A 22,604-nucleotide genomic window follows, 5' to 3' on the forward strand; every position below is an offset into this window, starting at 1 on the left:
CATCGCCCCTTTCGGGACCAATTCTTGAACAACTGTCTTAATGGGTCCTCCCTTTCAACTCTCCGTTTAGAGACTCTGGGTTCTCTGCAACTCCTAGCCTTTCATCTCTCAGTCATCAGCCCCTTCTTTAAAAGGTCAGAATGAGGAAAGTGATTTGATGATCTGGGGCTCCTGCTCACCCATCCTGGGGCCCATCAGCCTGGGTCCCTGTGCACAGGTCAGGGTCGTGGGCACACAGTTTTAAAGAGTGGCTGCCGCTCAACAAGGATGACGGAACTACATGTCTCAAAAGTCATTCCCTTTGGCCCTGGCCGGTTGGCTCAGTGGTAGAGCGTCAGCCTGGCGTGCAGGAGTCCTGGGTTCGATTCCCGGCCAGGGCACACAGGAGAAGTGCCCATCTGCTTCTCCACCCCTCCTCTTCTCCTTCCTCTCTGTCTCTCTCTTCCCCTCCCGCAGCCAAAGCTCCATTGGAGCAAAGATGGCCCGGGCGCTGAGGATGGCTCCATGGCGTCTGCCTCAGGCGCTAGAATGGCTCTAGTCAAAACAGAGCAACACCCCAGATGGGCAGAGCATCGCCCCCTGGTGGGCATGCCAGGTGGATCCCGGTCGGGCGCATGTGGGAGTCTTGTCTGACTGCCTCCCCGTTTCCAACTTCAGAAAAATACAAAAAAAAAAAAAAAAAAAGAAAGAAAGAAAAAAAGTCATTCCCTTTAAGGCAGCCACCTCAGGAGGCCATTGATTATTCCACACTGTCAACTGCTCATTGAAACTATTCAGAACATGCCCCATTTGGTATTTTCATACAGGTTTTGAGAATAATGAATAGATAAATGTCAACCTTAAAAATCTGTGCTTTCAAGAAGTGGAAGATCAGGCTTCATTAGTCTTGCCTGAAACAGGGTGTCTTTAATTGGACCTGATTCAATAGACAGATCTGAAACAGGTCAATCTTGACACTAACTTCTGAGCTACTCCGTAATAAAGCCAGCACTGGTGATGAGGGTTGTTAGGTCTGAAGCGAAAACTGTGTGTAAGCCTTGGGTGACAGAAGTTAGGTTCCTGACTCAAAAAACCAGCTGTCTGGAGGGACAGAATTGGTCCACACCTGTGTATTCTCTAATGTTTCCAAAGTTGATACCCATTGCAAAGACCCTTCCCCTAAATCTCTTGCAGAAGCTTTGGTAAGACATTGACATTTAAATAGACTATGCCCTGATAACCTCTGAGAGCTCTTGTGTAAGACCCCAGCATAGATCCCCCCCCCAAATTGCAATGAGTTAACAAGAATGATTGTAGATGGGATAGGAGAGAGACTAGCAAAGTCTCGCTGACATTGGAAGCCCGGCACCCCATACATTGAGGGGTGTCACTCCCAGGCACCCCATACTGTCATCTCAGCATCTTTATAAGTGATGCATGCCCTTGGCCTTTGGGTGGCTAATGCATAGTCCAGGTCATACCTCTAAGATTCTTGGCTGCCACGCTTCATGAGAAGCAGCCCTTGTAATACACACCCTGGTACGTTTATCATTGTTATAAATTGTTTATGGCTGCCTTATTTTTAGTCACATGTCCATCCCTTTGTGCTTCCAGGGCATCGTGAGAGCAATTCGAGATTATCAGGGTCCCCTGAAGGAGCATGAGGTCACGATCTTTGTCCGAAGAGGTGGCCCCAACTATCAGGAGGGCTTACGGGTGATGGGAGAAGTTGGTAAGATGGAGACCTTTTCTCCCTCCCCCCGGCTGTCGGTGGCCAGCTTCCTTGGGGCCCCTGAAGCAGTCTGTGGACATCCCGAGCCCTCCCACTCTCCTCTCTGGATATGAAGCTTCCTTTGTTTCCACTTTCTGCCCCCCTGACTTAGACCTCTCCTAAACTGCAGAATAGACAGTAAAGCATTTTCATTCATCTATTTGTTTGACACATATTTGTGGAACACCAGCCCTGTGCTAGGCACGGGTTACAGCCACACACTACACACGACAGGCAGCCAAGCCCTCATGCAGTTGAGAACATTGATTGTAATCTCAGGTTGTGCCAAGTGTGTGAAGAAAGACGAAGGAAGGTGAACGGGTAGTGTATGTGGGAGGGGATAGGGCAGTTCTAAGTGGGGTGATCAGGAAATGTTTGAGAAGGTGACTTTTGGCCAAAGACCCGGAGGAGAGAAGGGAGCAGGCTGTTAGTGACTATCTGCAAAAGACAGGACGAATTCCAAGGAGTGGGAGTAGGACTGCGTGTGCAGACCCAGTGGGGATGGCCATGGGACACGCTGAGGGAGCAAGGGGCAGGGCGTGGAAGGTGAGGCAAGGGGCAGCTGGAGCAGATGCGTGGCGCTTCGACCCTGGGGTGGCTACTGGGTGGACAACAGACTACAGGCAGCCAGGATAGAAGCAGGGAGCGCTCTTAGCAGGTTGCAGGAGAGTCCGGGACAGTAGCGGCTTCGATGCGGGGGACACGTGGGCAGGGTCTGGGAACGGGGGGAAGGGGGATCTTTGCCCTCACTGGCCCATCCCTAGTCAGCCGCCCACACTGCACACTTCCTCCTCAGCGCCAGTAGGGGCACAGTGGTGGGTGCTAGCCGGCCTCCACCTTAAAGCCTGTGTGCCCTCTTTGTCGGCTCCTCTCTCCCTGTCCCATCTAGGACAATTCTTTTCTACAGGAGTCAAGATAATATAATGAGCTGAGGGGGGAGGGTGTGACATCTGTTTTGGTTTCCTTTCTCCCTTCAGTGTTTTGAGTGGCTCTGCAGGTTCACGAGACCTCAAACTCAGAGCTTTCAAGAAGTCTGGGATCACGTCCCGTCAATCAGGACCAAAGTCGGGTCTCCCCAAGTTGACCTGATTGAACCTGAAACGTGAACTTTGTGGCCAGCAGCTTTGGTCTGGAGTACAGTGCAGCCCCGTTGTGTAGAGCAGTTGCGCATGGAGCAGGGGTTCGTGTGCAGTGCCAGAGGGGTGACGGACAGAAGACACCTGTGCTCAGTGGCTGTTTTCTGACGAGAAAGACAAAGCTTTTCATCTTCCCATTTTTCCAAATCTGGTGTCATGGCAAACACTAAACCAACCTCAATCAGTTGAAGTTGAAGCCGTGCCAAATCCTAGTCCCCCCTCCCAAAACTGAGTACCTGCCGTGGGGCCTGGCCTTCGGGACAGCACCGTGAATGTCACTTGGTTGTGGTTGGAATATTCAACAAGTAAAGAATTATTGGAACAAGACGCTGTCAGATAGGGCTCTACACGGTGAAGCAGGCAGGGTGGTGTGGAGGAGAGAGACCAGCAAGGTCATTGGGAGGTGGCGCATGAGCTGAATGACAAGAACAGCTGGGTGAAACCTGGGATGGGAGCACCATGTGGCAGAAGGAGTGGGGCCAGTGCTGAGGAGCGGAGGCTGGCTGAGCCCAGGAGGCTGGAGTGTGAGGTCGAGGGGGCTGGAGAGCCAGGGTCCAGGCAGTGAACAGGCGGAGTGCCGACTAATGATGCTTGTGGTCATGAGAGGGTCAGCGAAGCTATTTCTTGCTTATCAGCAGGTGATCTTTACAAAGATTTGTTTGGTGACAAAGACATGACAGTTGATTTGTTCTTGATGATTGGTCTTGCACATGAAGTGCCAGACATCAGACAGGACCCTAAAGGGTTGTTGCAGAGTCATGTGGACTTGGGCACTTATTTGAAGACTTCTTGATGAACTCTTTTCCTTCCTTTACAGGGAAGACCACTGGGATCCCCATCCACGTGTTTGGCACTGAGACTCACATGACGGCCATTGTGGGCATGGCCCTGGGTCACCGGCCCATCCCCAATCAGCCACCCACGGCTGCCCACACTGCAAACTTCCTCCTCAACGCCAGCGGGAGCACTTCGGTAGGTGGTAGCCAGCTTCCACCTTACAGCATCCCATGCCGTCTCTGTTGGCCTCTCACCCCCTCCCCGTCCAGGGCATGGGGCCCTCTGCTGTCCCAGCCATTCGGGGACACTGGGAAATGTGGGAAGAAGTAGTACATGGTTGGCTTCCGGATCTCTGCTGGGTGTCCTATGCCAGTCAAGGTAGTATAATGGAAAGGCCAAGGGTTCTTAGGTTTTTATTTATTTACTTAAAAAAATATTTTAAATTCATTTTAGAGAGGTGAGGGCAGGAAGAGAGAGAGAGAAGAGCAGGGGGAGGAGCAGGAAGCATCAACTCCCATATGTGCTTTGACCAGGCAAGCTCAGGATTTCGAACTGGTGACTTTATTTTTATTATTTTTAAAAAATGTATTCATTTTAGAGAGAGAGGAAGGGAAAGAGGAAGAGACAGAAACATCGATCTGTTCTCTATGTGCCTTGACCAAGATCGAACCGGCCATCTTTGCATATCTGGACAATTCTCCAACCAACCGAGCTGTCTGGCCTGGGCAGGCCAGGGGTTTTTAAATCAGACTCGAGTTTAAACTTGCCGAGGGAGGGACCTTGGCAGTTATCATACCTGCTCAGAACCTCAGTTTGCTCACCTGGAGCATAGAGACAACACTGATTCCTGTCTCAGAGGTTGTTAGAATCGTGTTTTTGGAAGCTGCTTGTAAAGAACAGTGCTGTACTTAGTTCTTGTTACCTGATTTCTTCGGGGCCTCAAGGACCAATGGTTTTTTTTTTTCCAGCTGCTACCTGTGACTCTTACTCCCTCTCCTTATCTCACCCCAGACTCCAGCCCCCAGCAGGACTGCGTCTTTTTCTGAATCCAGGGCTGATGAGGTGGCACCTGCAAAGAAGGCCAAGCCTGCTGTGCCACAAGGTAACTCCCAGCACTTTTGGGCCCTCTCTGTTCCCTTTCCTTTCCGGGCCTCCCTGGACCGGCAGAGGTGATGGAAGGCGTTTGGGCTTTGCTATGAGAGTGGACGCGGTGCATGGGATAGGAAGAGATGTGAGGGTGCACTGAGCCTTCCCGGGGCTCTCCTAGTGCTGAGGCCCATGATGCGCCTGGGTCACCTCACTCTCCATTGTCTTCTTTTCTATCCCCTTACTTCCTGTGGGCAAGTGTGAGCTGAACAGGGAGGTTGCAGAGACAGGGTTACAAAAATTCCACAAGGTTTGTAGGTCTCCCAGACTCTCCTCCTAAGTGGAAGGCACAGCAAGCTCCCGTATAATAGTTCCTGCCCACCCCATCATCCTGGGGCTCCTACAAAGACTCTTCCTGCGAGCCCGCCATAAGGCGTGGGTTGTCTGCCAGCCCGTCTGTACTTAGCCTACTTTGTCTCTATCTGATTCTTCAAAGATGTGATCCCTGCCAGCCAGCCCTTGTAACCAGCATTCCATAACTGGCTTTAGTCACTCAGGGCTGGTGTGGCCCGTGTTCCTTCTTCCTGGTAGGTGCGGACAGAGTGTGCCTAAGGCATTTTGTGAAATAGTGACACTGGCTCTAGGCACCAGAGTTGCAAACCATTGCCCTGTAGCCCCCAAACCCACAACATAGAGTGACAGGCCAACCCGTGTCAGCCTAATCATTGTGTGCTTCATGGGGACCAGGGATTGGTGTTAAGAGGCTGAGAGCAGACCAGCTGTCCCTTCAGAGGGCGTGGGAGCTCTGGTGGTCAGCACACCTTCCCAGCCTTTGTGTCTTCCCGCCCCCCTCTCTCTGCCCCTTTGGTCCTTTGCTCTTGCTTGCTTTCGCTCTGCTAATCAGCACTCCCCTCTTTTGCTGGCTTTACTCCTGTCTATTGTGGAATGGATGAGAGATGGTGGGGGCGGCAGCCCTGCCATGCTTGTCTGGGGGCTCCTTCCCTGTTCCCACCCACTCCCTCCAAAGCCCCCAGCCATCAGCAGGTCACTCAGTTGCCTTGGTCATTTTCTTTGACAGATTCAGTCCCAAGTCCAAGATCCCTGCAAGGTAGGACGCCCCTGCCCTGCCCGATTCTGCGTGTGGCCTGTTAGTGGGTTTCAGTCTTACTGTGTGCTTCGTTTCCCCCTCTCCTGCGGTTGCAGTGTTGTCTGGTATATTTTGTCCCTGCCTCAGTGTGGTCTGCCCCCCAGCCCTAGTCTTCGCTCTTGCCCCCTTCCCACTCCTGCTTAATTCAGGCTTCCATCCAGTGCTCTCCTGGCCATGTGGCTGTCTATGGCTCCAAATTTGTGGGTGGGGCGGTTGGAGAGCCAGGCCAACAGCCTTAGAGAGTGGAGTGGTGCTGAGTAGGGAGGGTCCTCCTGGGGAGGAAGAGCCATCGAAACTGAAGGGGAAGTGGCAGAGCACAGCGGGTGAGGAGGGGAGCCACGGACCACCCAAGGCTCATCAGCATCTCGGGATGGCTTCATTTCTTAGCTCCCCACCCCGGGCTCACCACTGTCGACTATCCCGGCGCTCCCAATACCAGGGACTGGTTCAGATTTCTTGAGGTGTGTGGGTGAAGATGAGATAGAGAAGGACAGATAGAAACCCGGAAAGGCATGTGGTACAAGGGGTCTGGGCTTTGTCTGGTGTCTGAGGTCACTGTTTAGGACAGACATTTTCTGTGCGTCCTCACACACAGAACACACCTGTTCACCGTTCAAAGCGTCAGGGCTTTGTTTCGCTTCTTGACATTCACAGCGTGGGAGATTTCACCCTGGAGAAGGGAAGTCTTTGATGATACTTGACTCCTTCCTTGCTCAGAGAAGGGTAAAGAATAACTAGGCAGGGTTGCTTATATCCCTCCAGGAAGGCCAGGAATTCAGCTGCTAGACCATCTGGCAAGATCCGTTGTTTCCTAAAAGGCATGACCTGGGACAGGCTTGTGCAGAGAGAACAGGGCCACTCTACTTCTCAGAGAACTCTTCCACCCTAGGGGGGGAGTTTATGCTCACTAGTCTCTGAGCCTTGCTGAGAAGTAAAGAAGAACAGATTGTACCAGGGTGGGCCCTCTCTTCAGGGGCTCTAGAGGAGGAGCCTGGGGGGGCTCTTAGCCCCAGAGCAGGGTTTCTCACTGGGGCCTCCTTGCTGCTGGGCTGGGGATTGCCCCATGGGCTTTGGAGCCTCTGTACTCAGTGAGGTAAGCACTCTGGTTCTGCCCCTTTGGTGTTGAAGTGCGGGTGGGTTTGTAGAGATTCCAGGCTTTGTTCTGCTTTCTGTAGCCTCTTGAATGGACGCGTGTGTATACGCACACTGACTCGGGTGTAGGCTCCCCAGGGGATGGGGAGTGGCGGGGCTTATTATTCCTCCTCGCTTGCGCAGTTGAGCTGTAATCTTGGCTCTGGTGCTAGATGACCTAGGTTCTCAGTCATTTGGCATCTCTGGGCTTCCGTGTCCTTGGATTGGGAAGTGAGAGTACTGGATTAGTGGCTTCCCTTGCTCTGTGATCTCATGTCTCCTCGGAATCCAGATGGGTCCAGTGACAGTACATCCCTGGTATTTGCGACCTCAGGAGCCTGTGTCATGAGAAGCTTATGTCTGTGATGGAAGAGGCAGGCCTGTGGGGATGAGAATCCCGTGTGCCTTGGGACAGTGATCTCTTAAATTCATTTTATCAGGGCTTGAACTTGGTTAGCCAAGTCTGCATTAGTACATTAGATTAATTAATAGCAGATGCCACTGAGTGTGGGCACTGCTTTCCCTGGGCTGAGAAGCTCGCCTGAGGGCTGCTTTTTCTCACGCAGGACTGGCGGGAGGGAGGGGAGCGGGCAGGCACCTGCCTGCAGGGTGGTGAGGGGCCTTTCCCTTCAAGGCTGAGGAATCCACTCCTGCCAGATATTCTTGTTCCTTTCTGGGGCCCCTCACCCCTTTCCTTGCTAGCTGGAGAGCCAGTCCAAGAGTGTTGTTCCGAGCAGGAAAGAGCCACCTGGTCAAGGGAGGAGGATGGGGGAGAAGAGCCAGCTTGCTGCTCTTGCCTCTCCCATGCCAGGGCCGGGCCAGGCCAGGCCAGGCCAGAACCACAGTGAGAGAGAAGGCTGAGCAAACCTCTTCATTGGACCTACACTGACCTAGAATTGTAAGGATTCAAATTCTGACAAAGGTGGTTTATATTCAGATTTCGAGATAATAAGGATTGTTGGAGAGTTGTGTAACATTCTGCCAGCACCAAAATTAGGAGCTTAATACTTTTTTCCAATGACTTTAAAAATAATTTATCAAGTGCCCATTTGCATGTAACCAGGAGGCTCATTGCACACAAGCCTTTGCTGTGAAGTCGAGCAGGCCCTGGAGGAATTCTGTTGGGCCTATTCTTTGTATCCGGAGTCCTTTCTCTGTTTGTTGCTGAGCTTTTTACTAGTCAGGCAGGAGTTCTGAGTTCTTTTTACTTTCTGCTACCTCTTTCTGGAAGAAATCGAGGCACTCCTTCCCCAAGTTCTCAGAATTCCATCCTTTTAACATTCCTTTGTGGTTTTGATTAGCCGCCCTTCCTGGACTTGGGGCGTGGAGGGGTCTGGCAGGTAGCCCCTGTGGGGCTCACGGGAGTGTGTGTTCTGGGTGCACTCGCTGTGTCTTTGCCCACCAGGAAAGAGCGCCACCCTCTTCAGCCGCCATACCAAGGCCATTGTGTGGGGCATGCAGACCAGGGCCGTGCAAGGCATGCTGGACTTCGACTACGTCTGCTCCCGAGACGAGCCCTCGGTGGCTGCCATGGTCTACCCTTTCACGTAAGTCATGCCAGGGCAGGGGCTGCAGAGGGCTGCCGAGTGGAATTCCCTCCTCTGATCTCCTCGCTAGGACTGAGCTCAGGAGCAACTAGGTTACTGGGAAGTGACTGCCCATCCCAGACTGGGGCAAACCACATTTCTGGGGGGTCTTTTCCAGTAGATAGAAACTCTTTGAAGGCAGAACCCTGTCTTTCCACCTTCTAGATGAAGCTTCTCCCTTTGACTTCCCCTCCCCAATCCTGACAGGTTGTCCTGACCCCTCCTCCACCTTTCTCACAGTGGGGACCACAAGCAGAAGTTTTACTGGGGTCACAAGGAGATCCTGATCCCTGTCTTCAAGAACATGGCTGATGCCATGAAGAAACACCCAGAGGTGGACGTGCTGATCAACTTCGCCTCCCTCCGCTCTGCCTATGACAGTACCCTTGAGACCATGAATTATGCACAGGTAGATCACTGGGTCCTGGGGGGGAGAGGGGGGGGGACTGGGGAGAGCTCCTGAATGGTGTCCATGGTCACCGCCACCTGGGACAAAGGGCTTGTACTCAGGACTAACCAGTGATCTGGGTGAAAGTGGTTGGTGACACTGGATCTTTGGAAGGCAGGGTAGTAACTGAGGGTAAGAGGGCTGCTCACCTGGAACAGAGTCAGGTCAGGGTCAGCTGCCCCACCAGATCTCTGTGCTGTGTAAGCCTACTTGATTTTTTTATTTGGACTTACTTTTTTCTCAGAACGTTGTATTTTTATTATTTCTCCATGTTGAAAATTAGAGTTGATTTTATTCATCTTTACATCTAAGCCTTGTTTTAAAGCAGAATCAAAAGTACTGCTTGACTGGTGGTGATGCAATGGATAGAGCATTGACCTGGGACACTGAGGTCCCAGGTTTGAAACCCTGAGATCATTGGCTTGAGCATGGGATCATAGACATGATCCCATGGTCATTGGCTTGACCCCAGAGGTTGCTGGCTTGAACAAGGGGTCACTGGCTCAATTTGAGCCCACTGGTCAAGGCACATATGAGAACCAATTAATGAACAGCTAATGTGCCGTAACTACGACTTGATATTTCTCATCTCTTTCCCTTCCTGTCTGTCTGTATCGCTCACTCACCCACTAAACAAGAGAAAAATCAAAACTACTTCCTTATAAAATCATTACATATTATAGAAAAAAATAGAAATACTCATAAGTAAAAAGAGAAAATAAATATCTCAAGTCCCACTTCCCAGAAACAGCTGCTGTATTTGAGTGCACCCTTAACCACACCTTTTTCTGGATTTGACCAAAGGGAATAATATTTTACAGAACTATTATAATCCATTTACTTCAGTTTCTCTTTCCACAGCAATAAATACTTATTGGTAGTGTCAGTTTTGTTTTGTCGAGTCTGATTATGAGCATCTTGGGAGTAACATTTGCATATAACTTAATTTTTCCCCCAGAATAAATATCTAGAAGTCAGACTGCTGCATCAGAATGAGAAGATTTTAAAGCTTTGGTTCATCCCACCCAGGTGCTCTCCAGAAATGTGCTGATGTAAAATCCTATCAGGAGTCTGAGAATGCATCTTTCTCTGTACCCTTGCCAACACTGAATGTTTTGATTTTAAAAACATATACATTTGTCAAATTGATAGGCATTCTTTTCATTTGCAGACCTTTGATTATTAAGATGAGCTTTTAAAAATACTTACTGGCCATTTTTATTCTGACTTGGTCTCCTCTTTTTTTTTTCTTTGTGACAAGAGACAGAGAGAGGGACAGGTAGGGACAGACAGACAGGAAGGGAGAGAGATGAGAAGCATCAATTCTTTGTTGTGATACCTCAGTTGTTCATTGTGCCTTGACCAGGAGGCTACAGCAGACCGTGTGACCCCTTGCTCACGTCATCGACCTTGGGCTCAAGCTGGTGAGCCTTGCTCAAACCAGATGAGCCTGTGCTCAAGCTGGTGACCTCAGGCCCTCGAACCTGGGTCCTCTGATTCCCAGTCCAACACTCTATTCACTGTGCCACTGCCTGGTCAGGCACGTGCGCTTGCGCGCGCGCTCTCTCTCTCTCTCTCTCTCTCTCTCTCTCTCTTTATTTATTTATTTATTTTTCCCTGAAGCTGGAAATGGGGAGGCAGTCAGACAGACTCCCTCATGTGCCCGACCGGGATCCACCTGGCACGCCCACCAGGGGGCGATGCTCTGCCCATCCGGGGCCGTTGCTCTGTTGTGACCAGAGCCACTCTAGCGCCTGGGGCAGAGGCCACAGAGCCATCCTCAGCGCCCGGGCCAACTTTGCTCCAATGGAGCCTCTGCTGCGGGAGGGGAAGGAAGAGACAGAGAGGAAGGAGAGGGGGAGGGGGGGAGAAGCAGATGGGCGCCTCTCCTGTGTGCCCTGGCCGGGAATCGAACCCAGGACTTCTGCACGCCAGGCTGACGCTCTACCACTGAGCCAACCGGCCAGGGCTTTTTTTTTTTTTTTAAGTTGAGGTGATTGTTTTCTTTGTTACTGATCTGTAAGACTCCCTAATAGAATAGAATAAGATATTGATTTTTCTGTTCAGAATTATTATCTGGTCCCAGTCTGGCATGTTATAGTGTGTGGCTGGAGGAGGTAAACTTATTTGTATATCTGGGTGAAGCAAAAACGAAAGCATCCTTGCTAAAAATGAGCTGGGTTTTTTTTTGTTTTTTTTTAAGCTGGGTTTTTTATTCTAGATCAGAGATTGGCTTCTTGCAGCTCAGCTAGCCCTCTGCCTGATTTTGTAAACAAAGCTTTATTGGAACAGAGCTAGCTATGCTCCTTCTTTTATATATTGTCCTTGGCTGCTTTCGTGCTACAAAGGCAAAGTGTAGTTACCACAGAGACCATGTGATCAACAAAGCCTAAAATAAAAGTTGGCGCTTTTATAGAAGAGTTTGCCAGCCCCTGGACCAGAGTCAGAGATGGTTCTTGGACTTTCCCGCCCTTACTTCTACTCCCTCTGGCCTGGTCCCCCAGCCACTTTCTGGTCCGAGCATGGACCAGGTCATTTCTGTCATGTACTGGCCCTGTCCTGTGGGGACATAGAGTCAGAGACAGAGCACAGCAGAGAAAACCATAGAGCTGCTTTATGAGCAGGTGGGGAACAGGTGTCTGAATCTTGTGAATCTTTGGACGGGAGAGAATATCGCAGCTTTGACTGCAGCAAGTGTTTGGAAACATTGGATCCTGCTTGGTTACCGAATCACTTGTGTAAGGACTCACTTCATTACTGAATCACCAGTGGAGATCAGTTTTGGGTGTCCATGCCTCTCTTTTCAGGGGAGGGTTGGTGTGATCAGGATAGGGACAGAAGAATCAGTACATCTTGTTCATGTTACTTTGTCTTTAGAGCCTGGAAGGGGATGTGGGAGGTGGGTTCTTGAATAGTTGCTTCCTCTTTGTTCCATCTGAGGTTAAAAGTTGATGGGGAAGGACTGTTCTCACCCTCTAGATCCGGACCATTGCCATCATAGCTGAAGGTATCCCGGAGGCCCTCACAAGGAAGCTGATCAAGAAGGCGGACCAGAAGGGTGTGACCATCATTGGACCTGCCACTGTGAGCATCCCTTCCAGAAAGCCTTTTAAGTTCAAGGCTATCTTACGAAGTTCTGGGCCCTCAGGAAACTCACTTGTTGACTCTTCTGTCTTCCTCCTAAGTTGAGAAGATATAGAGAGTACCTTTTAAAAGTTAAGTCTGTCCATTGTCAGTTAATTTTTTAAAGTGTGCTGTCTCTCTCTCCAGTCCATACCACTATAGTTTAAAGGTCCCGTGAGACAATTCTTAATTTTTTAATTATTTATTGATTTGAAAGAGACAGAGGAAGGGAAAGAGAGAGAAACATCAATTTGTTTTACTTATTTATGCATTCATTGGTTGATTCTTGTATGTGCCCTGACTGGGGACTGAACCCACAACCTTAGTATATCAGGATCATGCTCTAACCAACTGAGCTACCCTGCCAGGGTCAAGAAGATTCTTGTTTTAAGTATTTGTTCACTCTCATACAACCATCACAAAGTCTTTGATTATTCCTTTATTTTTTTACCTAAAGGTCTTCATATAAGGAGAAATTTTAGTGTGAATATATTTTTGTTGTTTTTACTCATTAAACTTTATGTGAAGCTGGCCCTGGCTGGGTGGATTGGTGGATAGAGCGTCATCCCAGGGCCCTGAGGTTGCGGGTTTGATCCCTGGTCAGGGCACATAGGAGAAGAAACCAATGAGTGCACAACTAAATGGAACAACAAAGTAAAACAGCGAGTTGATGCTACTCTCCCTCCCTCTATTTCCTTCTCTCCCTCCTCCCTCCTCCTTCCCTCTCTCAAATCAATGAAAAAACTTCAAAAAAATTTATGTGAAGCTAAAACAAAGGGACCTTCATTTCAGAGGCACACCTCTATGTTATACACCTTCACTGGACGTTGTCACTGAGTATACCTCCTCACTGACTGCTGCTTCTGCCCCTGCAGGTTGGAGGCATCAAGCCCGGATGCTTTAAGATTGGGAATACAGGTGGGATGCTGGACAACATCCTGGCCTCCAAGCTGTACCGCCCTGGCAGCGTGGCCTATGTCTCCCGTTCCGGGGGCATGTCTAATGAGCTCAACAATATCATCTCTCGGACCACAGATGGCGTCTATGAGGGTGTGGCCATCGGTGGGGACAGGTGATCAGCTGGGGGCCAAGGGGACCTCCTGTACTGCTAGCTGCTGCTGTGGTCCTCGCACATTCGCACATAACAATGTCTCTTTCTTTCTTTCTTTCTTTCTTTCTTTCTTTCTTTCTTTCTTTCTTTCTTTCTTTCTTTCTTTCTTTCTTTCTTTCTCTTCTTTCTTTCTTTGTCTTTCTTTCTTTTTCTTGTTTTTGGTCTTGTTTTTTCAATTACAGTTGACATTCAATATTATCTTAGTTTCATGTAGAAATAAGTCCATAAAATGGGGCATCTCCACTCTTAGGATCAACATGAGAATAAAAATTAGAAAATATAGGGGAAAGTGTTTTAAAAGGCATTAGGGCGTGTGGAGTAGTTCTGTTTATTGTCTGAGGTGGCCACAAGGAGGCAGCTGAGTGCTATGGTTAACAGGACCCATTCTGAAATCAGACCAGGGGGTCCTGTTTACTGGGGGGACGTCGTGGAGAGGTTACTTACCCCCCACCCCACCTCTCGAGCTGCCTCCTGATCCCGTATGCCCTCCCTGCCCTTACCAGGTACCCCGGCTCAACGTTTATGGACCACGTGTTACGTTACCAGGACACTCCAGGAGTCAAAATGATTGTAGTTCTTGGAGAGGTGAGTTAAAGAAAAAAAAAACCCACAGTGCTGCTTTTGGAGCAACTTGGAATGGGTGCCTCCAACTCACGGGCCTCTTCTTGTTCCCCGTTCCTCGGCAGATAGGGGGCACTGAAGAGTATAAGATTTGCCGGGGCATCAAGGAGGGCCGCCTCACCAAGCCTGTGGTCTGCTGGTGCATCGGGACCTGTGCCACCATGTTCTCCTCTGAGGTACGGCCGGTGCAGCTCACAGGCTGGGAAGTCACAAGCCAAGGGATGGGGCATTTGAAGTGAACCATCAGGTTACCTTAGGAGCAACTAGCTCCTTCAGTACACGTTTATTACTTGCTTGGTTACTACAAGGTCTCGCGGGAGCCCTGCTCTTTAGGAGCTTAAACCCAGTTGGAGGAGACAAACTCATCAGCAGCTTAAGGTGAGAACAAGTCTCTGAGTCCTACTTGGAGTGGGAGCAACCTACTGTCCGGAGGAGTTGAGAAGGTGCTGGCTGAGCAAAAGGGGGGTTGGGGAGGGAGAGGACACACTCCTGGTGCAGAGCTTGGAAGGGGCCTGGTGAGTTCTGTGTGGGGAGAGTTCAGAGAAGGAAAGGTTTGTTTGGCACCTGTGGCATGGTGTAATATATGTGAACATGGCTGGCGAAACATAGTAAGTCCAGCATGTGACAAAGCAGGCTCTGAATGTGAGGCCTTGTCCTCGTGTTAAGATACAAGAAGATAAAATCTGGCCTTCAAGGCTTCCTGCAACAGTGAATCCCTGTGCTTACACCCTTAGTTCTTCCTACCAGTGAGCATGCGTCACACTATATTTTTCTCCCTAGACTGCTTGCCTTTCCCCTTGGTGAGATTCCTGCCCACCTCAAAGCAGCAATATTTGTCCAGTTGTAAAATGCACTTCTCCTTTGAAGTAGCAGTTTCATTTCTACAAATTCCCCTATGGGTATGCACACAAAAATATCTCAGTACATGTACAAGGATTCACTGCAGTGTTGTAATGGCAGAAAATGGAAACCACCTAAATGCCGGTCAGGAGGGCACCGTGCCATCATGGCACAATCGTGTAATGGGAACCTGGGCAGGCTGGAGGGGGTTGAGGTGGATTTTGTTATGTCAATCGAAAAAAAAATTGAAGGCCCTGGCCGATTGGCTCAGTGGTAGAGCGTCGGCCTGGCGTGCAGGAGTCCCGGGTTCAATTCCCGGCCAGGGCACACAGAAGAAGCGCCCATCTGCTTCTCCACCCCTCCCCCTCTCCTTCCTCTCTGTCTCTCTCTTCCCTTCCCGCAGCCGAGGCTCCACTGGAGCAAAAGTTGGCCCGGGCACTGAGGATGGCTCCATGGCCTCGCCTTAGAGGCAAGAATGGCTCTGATTGCAGCAGAGCGATGCCCCAGATGGGCAGAGCATCACCCCCTGGTGGGCATGCCGGGTGGATCCCGGTTGGGCGCATGTGGGAGTCTGTCTGACTGCCTCCCCATTTCCAACTTCAGAAAAATGCAAAAAAATAAAATAAATTAAAAAAAAAATGATATTTATTAAATCTAAGGGCAGAGCACAGTAAATATTTATAATATCCATTTGGTAGACTTATTAACTCTGTGTGTGTGTGTGTGTGTGTGTGTGTGTGTGTGTTTCAAGTAGATGGCGTGGGAGTGGGTAGATGAAGGAATCCTGCCCATCCTTCAGGGGTGAGCTATGCTTTCACAGGCTTTAGAATCAGATCTTGCTGGATCTGTGTAGCATGGGCAAGTCATTTAGCCTCTCTGTCCTATTTGCTGAACTATAAAATGGGAATGTTTGTGTGGCTTAAATTAGAAAGTAACTGTAAAGGTCTGGCACATACAAATCTTAGCAACTGTTTCTTTCCATTCTTCACTTATTCCATGAAGCTGTTTTTGACTTGCTTCTTGACCCCTTTCTCCTCTACCCCTACAGCCAAAAATAATTCCTGCCTGGCCCTGGCCTGTTGGCTCAGTGGTAGAGCGTCGGCCTGGCGTGCAGGGGTCCTGGTTTCGATTCCCAGCCAGGGCACACAGGGGAGGTGCCCGTCTGCTTCTCCACCCCTTCCCCTCTCCTTCCTCTCTGTCTCTCTCTTCCCCTCCCGCAGCTGAGGCTCCATTGGAGCAAAGATGGCCCGGGCGCTGGGGATGGCTCCTTGGCCTCTGCCCCAGGTGCTGGAGTGGCTCTGGTCCCGACAGAGCGACGCCCCAGAGGGGCAGAGCATCGCCCCCTGGTGGGCAGAGCTTTGCCCCCTGGTGGGCGTGCCGGGTGGATCCCGGTCGGGCGCATGCGGGAGTCTGTCTGACTGTCTCTCCCCATTTCTAGCTTCAGAAATAATAATAATAATAATAATAATTCCTGCCTTCTCCATTGATTCTCTTAACTAGCTTTGCATTACTGCCGTCTGCCTCCCCACTCTACTCTGTTGAGGACACCTCCAAGAGGACAAGGCCCTTTGCTCTTCTGTTTCTAGCTGGGTACTCATCACCCCATATGGGGCAGGGCCTCAAGTGGTGTTTTGATTTTGTTTTCTAATGAATTTTTTAAACTATGAAATCTTAAGTTGTTTGTTTTTTATAGAGACAGAGAGTCAGAGAGAGGGATAGATAGGAACAGACAGGAACAGAAAGAGATGAGAAGCATCAGTCATCAGTTTTTTGTTGTGACATCTTAGTTGTTCATTGATTGCTTTCTCATATGTGCCTTGACTGCGGGCCTTCAGCAGACTGAGTAACCCCTTGCTCGAGCCAGCGACCTTGGGTCCAAGCTGGTGAGCTTTGCTCAAACCAGATGAGCCCACGCTCAAGCTGGTGACCTTGGGGTCTCGAACCTGGGTCCTCCACATCCCAGTCCGACGCTCAATCCACTGCGCCACTGCCTGGTCAGGCTTAAGCTTAATAAATGTGAAATAATATAGGGAATGCCTAGCCAATAGGCTTGAATTCACATGACCTTGCAGAACTTTCCACCCTATAGAGGAGATGAGATCAATCTGTACTGATTGGTACACTGAGACAGCTCTTTGGGAAGAACGATTAAGAACTGGGGAATGGGAGTAGAGATGGGGGTATTGGTAAGGTGGCATTTTTCAGAAGTATGTTCCACAAAACACTGGTCCACCAAACAAAACAAACAGAAAAGCAAAAGCGCTTTTATAAGTTATGCTTAAAAATTGTTTTAGTTTTAAATCTCTGAGTTAAAGAAACTTGTTTAACTTCCTTGAACCCAGTATTTTCTAAGTTTATTTGAACACAGAATGTCTTCACTTTCCCACCCCATTTACCTATGCAGAGTAAGTTCTGTAAAAAATGTATTGGGAACCCATGATTTTTTTTTCTTCCCTTTTTGCACCTTTCTGAAGTTGGAAACGGGAAGGCAATCAGACAGACTCCCGCATGCGCCTGACCGGGATCCACCCGGCACGCCCACCAGGGGGCGATGCTCTGCCCATCTGGGGCATTGCTCTATTGCAACCAGAGCCATTCTAGCACCTGAGGCAGAGGCCACAGAGCAATCCTCAGCGCCCGGGCAAACTTTGCTCCAGTGGAGCCTTGGCTGTGGGAGGGGAAGAGAGAGACAGAGAAGAAGGAGAGGGGGAGGGGTGGAGAAGCAGATGGGCGCTTCTCCTGTGTGTCCTGGCCGGGAATTGAACCTGGGACTCCTGCATGCCAGGCCGACGCTCTACCACTGAGCCAATCAATCATTAGTTTTTCGTTGCGCGTTGCAACACCTTAGTTGTTCATTGATTGCTTTCTCATGTGTGCCTTGACCACAGGCCTTCAGCAGACTGAGTAACCCCTTGCTAGAGCCAGTGACCTTGGGTTCAAGCTGGTGGGCTTTTGCTCAAACCAGATGAGCCCGTGCTCAAGCTGGCGACCTCGGGGTCTTGAACCTGGGTCCTCTGCATCCCAGTCCGATGCTCTATCCACTGCGCCACCGCCTGGTCAGGCTTAAATTTTTTTTCTTTTCTTTTCTTTTTCTGAAGCTGGAAACGGGGAGAGACAGTCAGACAGACTCCCACATGCACCCGACCGGGATCTACCCGGCACGCCCACCAGGGGGCGATGCTCTGCCCCTCTGGGGCGTCGCTCTGCCGTGACCAGAGCCACTCTAGCGCCTGGGGCAGAGGCCAAGGAGCCATCCCCAGTGCCCGGGCCATCTTTGCTCCAATGGAGCCTTGGCTGCAGGAGGGGAAGAGAGAGACAGAGAGGAAGGAGGGGCGGGTGGAGAAGCAAATGGGCGCTTCTATTATGTGCCCTGGCCGGGAATCAAACCCGGGTCCCCCACATGCCAGGCTGACACTCTACCGCTGAGCCAACCGGCCAGGGCTTAAATTATTTTTTATTGGTATCTAATTCACAAAAAGTATGTATGAGGCAGTCAGATCATATCCGTGAACTCACTTCAGCCTGGGGTTGGTTTGTAACTTCACTTCTCATCTGTTGCTCAGAACTAACCCCAGCCCTCCATCGCCCTGACCACTGCCCCAAGGGAAGCTAAACAAAGGGTTTGGGGAGTTGGGCTGCCAGACTTTGGGTACTAGCTCCAGTACACACCAGCTGTGTGACCGTGAGGGAGCTCTGGAATGTCTTGGTGCCCCAGTTTCCTCATCTGTAAAGTGAGTCCTCCGTCACACCTGTTCAGGGAGCCTGCTTGGGGCTGAAGGAAGTGATTTATAAAGAGCGTTTAGCAGGGTCCGGCCTGTAATGAGTGCTGATGTTTCCCAGGAGCCTTTGTTCCCTCTTGGGGGTTAAACAAGCCCAGTCACGCCATTCTCCTTTGCCTTCCAGGTACAGTTTGGCCATGCTGGAGCTTGTGCCAACCAGGCTTCTGAAACTGCAGTAGCCAAGAACCAGGCTTTGAAGGAGGCAGGAGTGTGTGTGCCCCGCAGCTTCGATGAGCTGGGAGAAATCATCCAGTAAGTGGACCTTGCGTAGGATGCCAGCCACCCCTCCCTTTCCAAATCCCTCCTGAGGTCAGCAGCTGTGTGAACAGTCCAAAATCCTTTTCTCTTTGGCTTTTGTTTTGTTTATAGAAGCAGCAGTTACAGGCTATTCAGGCTGGTATTTAACAAAACATGTTCAGTTCCTTAACCTTCCTACTTCACTGGCCATAAATAAGAGAGAAGCATTGAAACATTTAGAAAGTGTCACCTCTGATTGATGGATAAAGAATTATTGACTATCCTCTTCCCATTCCTTCTTTCTGTCCTTGCTTTATCTCCAAATGCAACTTTCTATAAAGCCCCATTCAGGAGAGTCTTGGCCAGACCCTGTTTTCATTTAGTTCTTGGGAATCTAACTGGTAAGAGGAAGTCAATGACAGGAAGGAGGGTACAGCGAAGGAAAACCTAGTGTTTGGGTTAGAAATCAGTGGTCGGCAAACTCATTAGTCAACAGAGCCAAATATCAACAGGACAACGATTGAAATTTCTTTTGAGAGCCATTTTTTTTTTTTCCGCGTTTGTCCGAAGCTGGAAACGGGGAGACAGTCAGACTCCCGCATGCGCCCGACCGGGATCCACGCGGCACGCCCACCAGGGGGCGATGCTCTGCCCATCTGGGGCGTCGCTCTGCTGCAACCAGAGCCATTCTGGCACCTGAGGCACAGGCTACAGAGCCATCTTCAGCGCCTGGGCCAACTTTGCTCCAGTGGAGCCTCGGCTGCAGGAGGGAAAGAGAGAGACAGAGAGGAAGGAGGGGGTGGGGGTGGAGAAGCAGATGGGTGCTTCTCCTGTATGCCCTGGCTGGGAATCGAACCCAGGACTCCTGCACGCCAGGCTGACGCTCTGCCACTGAGCCAACCGGCCAGGGCCGAGAGCCAAATTTTTTAAACAAACTATATAGGTAGGTACATTCCTTATCAAGGTAGCGCCCGCATGTGGTATTTTGTGGAAGAGCCACATTCAAGGGGGTAAAGAGCCGCATGTGGCTCGTGAGACCACTGGATGGAAGAGCATTCTAGGGATGGCTCAGAAGAGCCCAAAGGATGAAAATCCATGAGTGTCTTCTTTCATGCCCTTTCCCCGCCTCCCAGGTCTGTGTATGAGGACCTTGTGGCCAAGGGGGTCATTGTACCTGCTCAGGAGGTGCCTCCCCCGACGGTGCCGATGGACTACTCCTGGGCCAGGGTAGGTGCTGTGTATGCCCCTGACACTGTGGGCAAGGGAAATTTCGGAGCTAAGTTGGTGGTGGGTTTTGAGTTGATTTGCCTTGAATCCTTGGAAACCAGGACTACCCTAGAAGTTACAGCAACCATGTGATCACAGTTCTGGACTCCGAACCACACCCCCTAGGGGAGTCTTCTCCAAGGGCTCAGGAGAAACTGGTTTACTGACTCTTGGATTCCACCTCCTCCTTGTGAGCTTGTGAGGTGCCCCTTCTGACCAATGGGTACGACAGATGCAGGGCCCAAGAGCAGAGGGCTGTAGGTATCTCCCACTGCTGGGTGGCCTGACCTAGAGACGGGCTGGGACATGTCCCCTAGAGTTGTGTGTGCTTCCTAAGAGAGTTCAGGGTACAGTAGAGTGTCTACTGTACCTTCTTGTCTAAGGGGCATGGATAAAGAGCTAATTTTAATTTTTTTGATATATAAGAACTCTTAGAAATCAAATTTTTAAAAAATCCAAATAGAAAAATGGGTAGGGAAGGGCCTTTCAATAGGAAAAAATGCTCAATCTCACTCATTAAAAAAGGAACCAAAGTAAAAAACTATGATACCAATTATTTCCCTCATGCCAGCAAAGATTTAAAGAATTCTTTGGTAATGTGCTGTTTGTATGGTGTGAGGAAGCTGGTGCATTCATTCATTGTTGGAAATTGACACAGCCTTTCTGAAAGGCAGTTGGGTAATATGAAGCAAATTTTAAAATGCTCATACCTATGGCCCAGAGATTTCAGGTCTAGAAAACTACTTCAGAGAAATGCTTACATATACAAACAAAAAAACATGTTCAAGAATATTTTTCTAGTTGATAGCTCTCAGTGAAGGAATAGCTAAATGGTGGTATTGTCGTGAGAAGGAATACATATAATAGGTAAGGGAAGAACTAGAGCTATGTGTGTGCAGAGGGCTACAGAGCTTCGGTTCATTGAGTAAACACATTACAGAACAGTACATCTATTGTGATGATAAAAACTCTAAGCACCCCAAACAGTGTTGTACATTTTCCATGTGCTTATATATGCATGTAAATAAAAGTGTAGAAAGAAAGGTCTGGAAAGATGTCCACTAAACGAACAAACTAAGGCAAAAAACTGAGATGGGGTGGAGCAAAGGCAACATAACTTTATCTGTTCTATTTTAAATCTTTAAAAAGGAGAATCTATTTCTATAATTAAAACATAAATGAAAAGCACTTTTAAATTAAAGTTCTTAAGGGGTAATTGAAGAAATGGGTTTGGACAAACGTTGCTAAATGGTGATACTCTTGTGTGCCTCAACTCGGGAAATGGGAAATTTGGGAGCTTGGTCCCCTCCCCTGGATAACAGACATCTTGAGGGGATCCTCCGTCTCCACAGCCATGTGCCTCTTTACATTTTGGTGAGGGATTGGCAGCTGTGTGTGAAGTGTTTACATTTTTTCTTTTGGAGTCATTCTTCCGATTCTTAGCCAGGTGATCATGGGCTGGTGGCCGAGCCACTTGTGCTATGACATGAGGAATGAGTCTCCTCTGTGAGGTTAGAGTGCGCTGAGGGCCGTAAACAGCTTAGCGCACTGCCTGGCCCTGCGGACGCTCAGTACAGAGCAGACTAGTGCTGAGGCTGAGCAGGTGCCATGGGCATGGCCGTAAACGGCTTAGCGCACTGCCTGGCCCTGCGGACGCTCAGTACAGAGCAGACTAGTGCTGAGGCTGAGCAGGTGCCATGGGCATGGCACTCCTGTTTGCTGTACCTGAAACGATCCATTAAAGGGCTTTTGCACTTCTTCCTTGGGAGGAGTTTATCTGTCAGGCTGGGTGGAGATGCGTAAGGGAGCCCTGAGCCCAGGCTCGATCTGACATGATGGAAAGCCATTACGGATTTTTTTTTTTTTTTAACAGAGACAGAGAGAGAATCAGAGAGAGTGATAGATAGGGACAGACAGACAGGAACAAAGACAGATGAGAAGCATCAATCATCAGTTTTTTGTTGTGACATCTTAGTTGTTCATTGATTGCTTTCTCATATGTGCCTTGACTGCGGGCCTTCAGCAGACCGAGTAACCCCTTGCTCGAGCCAGCGACCTTGAGTCCAAGCTGGTGAGCTTTTGCTCAAACCAGATGGGCCTGCGCTCAAGCTGGCGACCTCAGGGTCTCGAACCTGGGTCCTCCGCATCCCAGTGCAACGCTCTATCCACTGCGCCACTTCCTGGTCAGGCGCCATTACAGAATTTTGACATTCCTGACACACTGGTTCTGAGAGCACAGATATGGGGCGGTCCAGGAAAAATCTCTGTGGTCACCATAGCGCTACTTACCTCTGCCCCGTCTCTGCTCAGGAGCTGGGCTTGATCCGCAAACCTGCCTCGTTCATGACCAGCATCTGCGATGAGCGAGGACAGGAGCTCATCTATGCAGGCATGCCCATCACCGAGGTCTTCAAGGAAGAGATGGGCATCGGCGGGGTCCTCGGCCTCCTTTGGTTCCAGAGAAGGTGAGGCGTGAAAGGCAGGAGTTGGTAGGACTCTACAACTTGGGAGTTGATGATTTTTTTCCCTAATGGGAACGGATGGGCAGCCTTGGAACATCCAGGGT

The 22,604-nt window shown here is 49.8% G+C and overlaps 1 protein-coding gene across 2 annotated transcripts in view; it reads left to right on the top strand.

Annotated features, from left to right (window-relative positions):
- ACLY (ATP citrate lyase) overlaps nt 1-22,604 on the top strand; it is a 46,054-nt gene that overhangs the window by 15,448 nt on the left and 8,002 nt on the right. The window contains exons 11-23 of one of the 2 annotated variants that reach the window (XM_066263632.1): nt 1,594-1,711; nt 3,704-3,858; nt 4,675-4,765; nt 5,828-5,857; nt 8,433-8,574; nt 8,854-9,022; nt 12,041-12,145; nt 13,060-13,256; nt 13,799-13,880; nt 13,982-14,092; nt 18,660-18,787; nt 19,906-19,999; nt 22,349-22,503. In XM_066263632.1, coding sequence (XP_066119729.1) covers nt 1,594-1,711; nt 3,704-3,858; nt 4,675-4,765; nt 5,828-5,857; nt 8,433-8,574; nt 8,854-9,022; nt 12,041-12,145; nt 13,060-13,256; nt 13,799-13,880; nt 13,982-14,092; nt 18,660-18,787; nt 19,906-19,999; nt 22,349-22,503 — 1,577 coding nt within the window. The remainder of the gene's footprint in view (nt 1-1,593; nt 1,712-3,703; nt 3,859-4,674; nt 4,766-5,827; nt 5,858-8,432; nt 8,575-8,853; nt 9,023-12,040; nt 12,146-13,059; nt 13,257-13,798; nt 13,881-13,981; nt 14,093-18,659; nt 18,788-19,905; nt 20,000-22,348; nt 22,504-22,604) is intronic. The other variant, XM_066263633.1, reaches the window with a different exon arrangement.

The sequence above is a fragment of the Saccopteryx bilineata genome, chromosome 2 (genome assembly GCF_036850765.1).
Source record: "Saccopteryx bilineata isolate mSacBil1 chromosome 2, mSacBil1_pri_phased_curated, whole genome shotgun sequence".
NCBI lineage: Eukaryota > Metazoa > Chordata > Mammalia > Chiroptera > Emballonuridae > Saccopteryx > Saccopteryx bilineata.